Source organism: Centroberyx gerrardi, chromosome 6, assembly GCF_048128805.1.
Source record: "Centroberyx gerrardi isolate f3 chromosome 6, fCenGer3.hap1.cur.20231027, whole genome shotgun sequence".
In the NCBI taxonomy this organism is placed as follows: Eukaryota; Metazoa; Chordata; class Actinopteri; order Beryciformes; family Berycidae; genus Centroberyx; species Centroberyx gerrardi.
Window position 1 is genome coordinate 23,856,264 of NC_136002.1, and position 7,538 is coordinate 23,863,801.

The 7,538-nt window shown below is 40.8% G+C and overlaps 1 protein-coding gene across 1 annotated transcript; it reads right to left on the reverse strand.

Annotated features, from left to right (window-relative positions):
• Positions 1-1,292: 1,292 nt before the first annotated feature.
• LOC139921210 (dicarboxylate carrier UCP2-like) lies at positions 1,293-7,462 on the reverse strand. The gene is made up of 6 exons (XM_071911402.2): positions 6,708-7,462; positions 5,282-5,489; positions 3,202-3,405; positions 2,802-2,903; positions 2,515-2,695; positions 1,293-2,146 (listed from the first exon to the last, which is right to left on the reverse strand). The coding sequence occupies exons 1-6, from the start codon at positions 6,831-6,833 to the stop codon at positions 2,032-2,034; spliced, it is 936 nt and encodes a 311-aa protein (XP_071767503.1). The 5' UTR covers positions 6,834-7,462; the 3' UTR covers positions 1,293-2,031.
• Between the last annotated feature and the right edge of the window lie 76 nt (positions 7,463-7,538).

The following is a 7,538-nucleotide window of genomic DNA, read 5'->3' on the forward strand; positions in this document are numbered from 1 at the left end:
GCAACCAAATACTAAATCTAATGGATTTGAATTAACTTTAGTCTGTCCAATGCTTATGCACATTTTAAATTGAGGAGACTGGTTGCAGCAGATGACAAAGAGACCATAAACACCCATTAGAAATACACAAGTCTACAGAAGAAAACCTGGCTCACTGTCATATGAACATATGCTGCATTTGTTAACCTCCATGTGTATGTGGGTTAGGAAATCTTGAACTAAAGATAGCGTTGGCCCAGTTAGTCACCGAGTGAACTTGAACTCCTCACCGACATTTGATACATCTGATCGTCTGTCTGCAGAGACTCCTGCTGAGGTCAGCAAAGGACTGTGAATGGCACTTCCTAGCACTTTCCCCCTTTTAAACTCACAATTACACTTGATCATAGTAATATTTAATAGAGTAACTCTTTTGATAGAAGGCTGAAGGTACTTTTTGTCACAGCGTTGTCTTACTCAAACTGCCTCACTTGTTGCCTGTGTGTATTCTCTCTCCATGGACTCGCCTCACCACCCATAGGGTTAGCCAGAGTGCCATATGGCCCGGTAAAGCTTGCCATACTAATTGAGCCACGGAGAAAGTCCACTGGCACTACAGGAGATGATTAGCAAGGTGAAGCATGTTAAAAGGCTTTTGTTACACAACGGACTTCAGTTACATCTGTGTCAGCAGCCTCCATTGTCCCAAGAGACTCAAATTGGGCAATTTTCTCGTCTGTCAGCTAATCATTGCGAGGCTTTCAGCTCCACATCTTTGCATTCTTTGAGGGGTTAAGAGATTCTGGTTATTCTTACACTGTAATAAAGAGGCCATGTTTTGAAAAGACGAGCTCTACATGCAATATTCAGTGTTCAAACGCTCCCAGATGATCACAGTTGATATTAAAAAGCCATAATGAAGCCACCTTGTTACTGAAAAGTTACAAAATGAATCTGATTGCATGACCTTTGCTATAAACTACTACGATCTACAGCAGTCTCTTTTGACACACATTGGGCCATATTGTTATATGTAAAGTATATATAGTAAACACAGCAGTCATAAAAATCAGGCATCAGTGTTGAATAGTTTATCTCACAAGTAGGGGTGTTTAGCTATTGGTCCCCTGAACGGCCACATGTAAAGCGGATTATAGAGTATCTATAACAGCATCCGGTGCTATAGCAGGTATGGAGTGACACTTAGAGGGGTTCAATTATGTAGCAATGTGGGACGATGTTGGTTGACCCACTTCTTTTGAATATGTTCTTTCAAACACACACACCTTAGAAGAAACTCAATGAATGGTATATTGGGTTTATTCAGTTCATACTTTATTTCATTTATGGACGATACCTTGTGCGTGTGGTTTCACTGTACCATTTCAAATGTATGATTATGAATTCACCTTGTGTGAAAATAAAAAGTACAAATATCTATAAATACTACGTAACATTCTTATATTGCACAAATTAAAATATTAGTTTAGTAATAAAATAGTAATTTCCATCCCAAACCTGAAAGTTGTTTTGGCAGTGCGAATGCTGAGTACAGAGGAAAAAGGCAGTATTGTTTGTGTCATGATCACAAATAGAAAACTGTCACCTGAAACCTGACATCAGTAGATACAAACCCCACCAAGAACTACAAAAAAGACAATAAATATTTGTGCGCAAGTTCAGCACTGTAAATGAGCCTGAAATTGACCCCAGAGGAAACCCCGCATCCTCAGCTAAGCCAACTTTTACTCCGTAAACTAATCTTCCATTGGCTGAGTTAGAAAATATCTGTTCCAATACACTGCTACAGTCAGCAAAATTCAGTTATCCAACATTAATCATCCCCGCTGCCTCTCTCTTTGGAGCAAGGTCTCTTAATGAGACACACAGTACATGCAGTTTTATCCCTGAGGGAAGGACAAGATCCAGAGCAGCGGCCGTTACCGGACTGTCTCTCTTAAGGATGAATAAGTGTTGTTGTACGAGCGATCACAGCTTTGTACATCCATTGCACCGTTTTAACACCAACCCACACAGCCGGAGTGGGACGGGTCAGAGGGGAGACTCCCAGGACTGCTGCGCTCTCATCACGCCTCTCTTGATCTGCTCGTAGGTTACAAACATCACTATGTTCCAGGAACCCAGACGAAGGAATGAGGGCATGAATCTAAAGGGTAAAGAAATGCAAAATGAATCAAGATGAATCAAGAATCAAATGTATTTCTTACAAGTATCTGCACCTATGTATTTGAAAATGTCTATTCATTAAAAAGGTAATTCACATTTTGCTTTGCCAAACACAATTATTAGATTAACTTTTGTATAAAGGATTCTGAAATACTTTTAGGGATATAAATAAAACAGAGGGATGGGACGATATGCTTATCTCATGATACGATTCGATATGCCATATGGGCTTCACGATTCGATACAACCACGATACGATGTAATAAATTAATGTTTGATGATAAGATATATTGAATTTTGATATATCGTCGCATCCCTATACTTGCGTTTGATAATTACAGTACGTACCCCTTATAGAAGGCAGTGGGTCCCTCTTGCATCAGCATGGTTACGGCACAGTTACAAGCGCTGCTGTACTGGCCAGGCACTGAGTTCATGAAGCGGGTCTTTACCACATCCACCGGAGACGCTACCACAGTGGTGCAGAAACCTGCTCCGAAGGCTGCTGTGAAGTGACAGGGCATGTTGTCTGTCCAACACAAAACAAACATATTAGTTTATTAAGGAGCAGCCATGAGGTGATATAAAACATGCACAGGATTTGATGTTGGGATGGAGAAGGTGTTTGCACTTGCCTGTCATTAGACTGTACTTCAGAATGAGCTCTTTAATGATGTCGTAGGTCACCAACTCTGAACAGTTCACTATAGCGTTACGAGTTATGTTTGGCAGACAACCTGAAAAGACAAAACGTTATCAATTTTATGGCGGTTCATTTATTTCAGTTTTTTCTTAATCCCTCCCCCATAAAATCAACCCAAACAGGGTATTTGTCATTGAAAAGATAAAAAAAAAAGTCCAACCAATGTAGCGAGTAAAGACCTTGCTCTTATTTCATGGTAGGTTTTTTTTTTTTCATTTCTAAAAACCTAGCCTCTGTGGAAACTACTACAATGCTTTTCACCAATTAAAGACATTTTCTGACTCAGGAAACAATGCAATGACTCCAAACACTTTCTTCCCATCATAATTTACCTTTCCAGAGCCCTTTAACGCCCTCATCCCTGGCAATGGTCCTGTAGGCGTCGATCGTCCCGTTGTATCTCTTCACAGACTCTCCGTCAGGCAGCCGGGCCTGAGCCTGGAAACGCACTTTCACCACATCGGTGGGCTGAGCAAAGGCCACAGCCATCGCCCCCGTAGTGCCGCCTGCCAGCAGCCGACTCCCGATTCCAGCATCTGGAATATAAAGGAACTCGTATAAGGAACTTGGGCATATCCATAAATGTGATACAAAGACAGTGGAATGAAAAATGAACTTTTAGAGTTTGTATTTCTGATAAAATGCTGTCTGTGAAACAAAAGTACAGACTTGGCTATGGATTTTGCCAGTAAAAACATTGTAAAGTCAGGCAAATCAAAAGCCTCACAGGCATTTTGGGAGGCAAAAAAAGACAAATGAAACGATGACAGGCTGCATCCTAAAATTAGGTTTGCCCTCAATTCTGAAGCTCCCCACTGTACAGTGATTTGACTTGTAAAAAACAAGCATGAATCTTTAGTTGCAAGATAGCTGCAGTGACAGCAGCACGTTGTTCAGCATGAGGATTGCAATCCTGTAAGCTTCAACTAGAACACAAGTTCATTTGCTGTTCAACTTCCAAACAAACTGCTAAACACTTTCAGGTTAGTGCTGTTGTTGTCTGGATGACGGAGGCTGACAGGTGAAAGAGGGTGGAGACTCGTGCCTACGGCATAAACAGAGGTCTTTTCGGTTCAGCAGGAATCTGCCCTCTGCCCTACATCCTGGAGGTGTTTCTGGAAAACCTGTCCAGGAAACAGCTGTTGTTTTTCTGAACACTAATGTCTACAAAGTCTTATTTGCTGCTTTGAAGTTACATAAATAAATAAATAAATGAATGAATGAATAAACTTCTCTGCTTCTCTTTCACCACACAAAGTTTAAGCCACTGATTTTAATTAACCATGTTGTGTTTGTTTGTTCATTTTGAGAGCCTACTTCTAATTTTAATTTAATATTTTTTCATGATCTATATTCAAGATATTGTCATGACTTGGTCCAAAGCGCCACATATGCATTCAGCCATAATTGTGTTGTCTCTCCAATAATTTCACCAAACTGAAATCCAACCAGTCACTTTGTCTAGTTATTGTTTTAGGCTTGTAGCTTCAGGTCAGGAGAAGCAATGGGATCAGAGGTAACAAAGTGTCACGGGTGTGGAGAAACTCGGGGCTGGACCCAAACACAGACCGGCACACAGAGAACAAAGGAACACAGGAAATCAGGGCAGGTAACCAGGTAAGGAACACGAGGAACACAACATGTAACAAAATGACGAACTGGCAACACACACTGAAAAACACAACCTATATATACAGACAGGGACTAATGACACACGAGGAACAGCTGGCAGCAGGGGAGAGAGTCCGGGAGCCAATTGGCTGGAAACAGGCAGGTATAGGGGGAACAAAGAAACAGGACTAATGGGTTGATGGCTGACAGAGGTGTGTGTGTGTGCTGAAGGAAGGAAAGTCCCAGGACATCTGGTGGCTGGCAGGAGGATGGCAGGACTGGGGAGTGAAAGGAGTGGTAGACTAGGACACAGGGGCAGACAGGGGCAGATCATGGCAGACACAAGGGCTAGGGCTGAGAGGGGCAGATCATGGCAGACAGGGGCAGACAGGGGCCGACTGGGGCAGATCATGACAACAAAGTAAATAAAAAATAGTGCAAATGTGTCCTGTATTACGCACAATATGAAAGGAGACTTTGCATTGTTTAAATCTAGTGCTGTAAAGTATGTGAACTTTAACAGAGTATAGCAAGTATTCAGTATGATGTGTGGAAAAAAAACAAAAGGAGAAAAACTGAAAAGATGAGAGCATTGCAATAAGAAAAAAAAACCAATGTGAGCAACTGGCTAAAATATTAAAAACTCCACAAGTATAAGCCCAATTACACTATAATTTAACATTCTGCTAACCAGAAATAGCCCATGTCAACAGTTTATGACAAAAAGAACCAATCTCCCTTCACTACTTGACTGTCCCATTAAGCTGGCCATTGACTGCATCTAAATATTTAGTTGCGTACTTTCTGATCCCCTGGTGTAGAGCTGCTTCATGGAGTCGTACAGGCCGATGCGGACCGAAGCAAAGCTCATCTGTCTCTGCAGTCCGGCCACCAGTCCGTTGTACAGACTCCTTGGTCCCTCTGTCTTCACCATGGTCTTGATGGTGCCGAACACACCTTTATATTTCAGCTTCTGGCCATTCAAGGAGGGCTTGGATTCTCCCTGAATCTGAAGGAAACAGAAATGTGTCACAACTTGTGTTAAGAAAATAATTAAAAGCTACTCAAAGCCTGTGTGACCATCATTAGTTGGACCATCATAAATTGACAAATTGTGGAGCCATTCACAGTGAATGGTCAGTCAGCAAAGAAGAGAAGAGTAAACTGGCTCTACTGGTTTTTTTTCTTCTTTCTTCTCTTTCATTTTTTTTGCACTATTTTGTAATTTCCAATTTTTCCAATCTTTAGAAGTGGATGTAAAGATCAGTGTAACAACATCCTCTTTTCTCAAAAGTAACTTAGTAACTTTTACTCCGAGGACATTTTTGCAAAAGAGATACTTTTTACTTAGCCCAAGTAGATTTTTACACCATTACTTTTACTTCTAATTACGTAAAATATCAGCAACATAACAATACTTCTATTTGAGGAGAATATTTTAGTACTCTTTCCACCACTGTAAAAATAATGCTTCTATGAAAGTCTTGTTTATGGTTGAATACGGTAACATGATCACGAGGTCACAGTTACACTCCCAGTATGGTAAGCAAGGGTGGAAGTAACCAACTACATTTAGGCTACTCCCGTTACTGTAATTGAGTAGCTTTTTTGTGTAGGCTACTTACACTTTATTGAGTTGAATGCACTACATTTTAAATTACATCCATTACAGAGTACACATTTTGTGGCAACAGAATCTAGACCAACGTAAATTGACAAATTGTGGAGCCATTCACAGTGAGAAGAGTAATCTGGTTTTACTTAGTTTGTGCACTTTATTTTGCAATTTCCAAATTTTCCAATTAAAAGAACAGAGTTTGATCTCTGGTCTTTTTCCTAAAAAGTAACTTTTTACTCTGAGTAGGCTACATTTTAAAGTTATAGTTTATAGGTTTTTACCAAAAGCCCATCTAGGGATAAACATTGCAAATGAGCTTAGGCTATAAATATTATATGTGACAGACTATTTTTTTTCTAAAAAATGATCTCTGTATCTGCCCCTACTCAAACATGTAAATGAAAAAAAATGACAATACATCAGAAGCCTACTTTTACTTCTAATTAAGTAAAATATCAGCAAAGTAATAGGCTACATTCTAGTACTCTTTCCACCATTGAAGGTAAATTATTATTGTAATTAATTATTAAGTGTAAAGATGCTTTACTTCCAGAGCCGTACTGCAGCCTGTTTTAAATAATGCAACAAGCAGACAGTGTGCATCCTCACCTGCAGTCTGACTTTAGCTGTGTCCAGGGGGAAAGTGACCAGGTCGGCGATACAGCCGGCCGTTCCGGCTCCGAAAAACTTGACAGAGGCTGTAGGAGCCAGGTCGGCGGTCCTCACACCAACCATGATGGATTTATCTCAGCAAAGTCTCATCAACAAAGACCGCGCGGACTGCAAGTGCGCCTGACCAGTTCAGCTGTTATGTAACTGTAGGCAAACAGCCCATCAGCCAGAAAGAGTCGGGGGTCTCATTAGTGGAAGGGTTATACACGTTAAATATTTGTGTATAGGATAACCGCAGATCGTTTCACGATTCTACATACCCGGGGCAGATGGACTAAGAGGAGTCACATTCAAGTTTCAGGTAATGAATAGTTTGCCTTTTCAATACAAAAGCCTTTTGTTTTGCCGTGGGCCATAAAAGTGCTCCAAACAAGCATGCCACTGTAAAATAGATGAATTTACAACTCGAAGATCAAGATGAAAAACAGACAATAAAACCGTTTTCTCCAACTAGTGATTTATATTAACGCAAACGTCTACCTGACTGAAATATAACAGTAAAACGACAGTAACAGTTGTTGACGCTGCTGTCTGTCCGGTCTCGAGCTCCGGGAGAGTTGCGTGTTTTTATACGACCTGCTGCTTTCACACTGCCGTGACACGTTCAAGCCTCAAGCACGCGGAAGCGCGCGACTGCCAGACATGAGTCTGACGAGCCTGTAGTCAGGTATCCCAACATCAGGTTATAAAACAAATCTTTACACCGAGGTTGGACTAAGCGACACGACGTTATTTAAAAAAAGAAAGTGTCACATTTACTGGTTTGAA

Excerpts from the sequence above, each read along its gene's own strand:
- LOC139921210 (XM_071911402.2), bottom strand. The coding sequence starts at position 6,833 with ATGGTTGGTGTGAGGACCGCCGACCTGGCTCCTACAGCCTCTGTCAAG. Across the intron at positions 2,904-3,201 it reads CGTTAAAGGGCTCTGGAAAG|GTTGTCTGCCAAACATAACT; the intron begins GTAAATTATGAT and ends TTGTCTTTTCAG. Across the intron at positions 2,147-2,514 it reads CCCACTGCCTTCTATAAGGG|ATTCATGCCCTCATTCCTTC; the intron begins GTACGTACTGTA and ends TTTACCCTTTAG.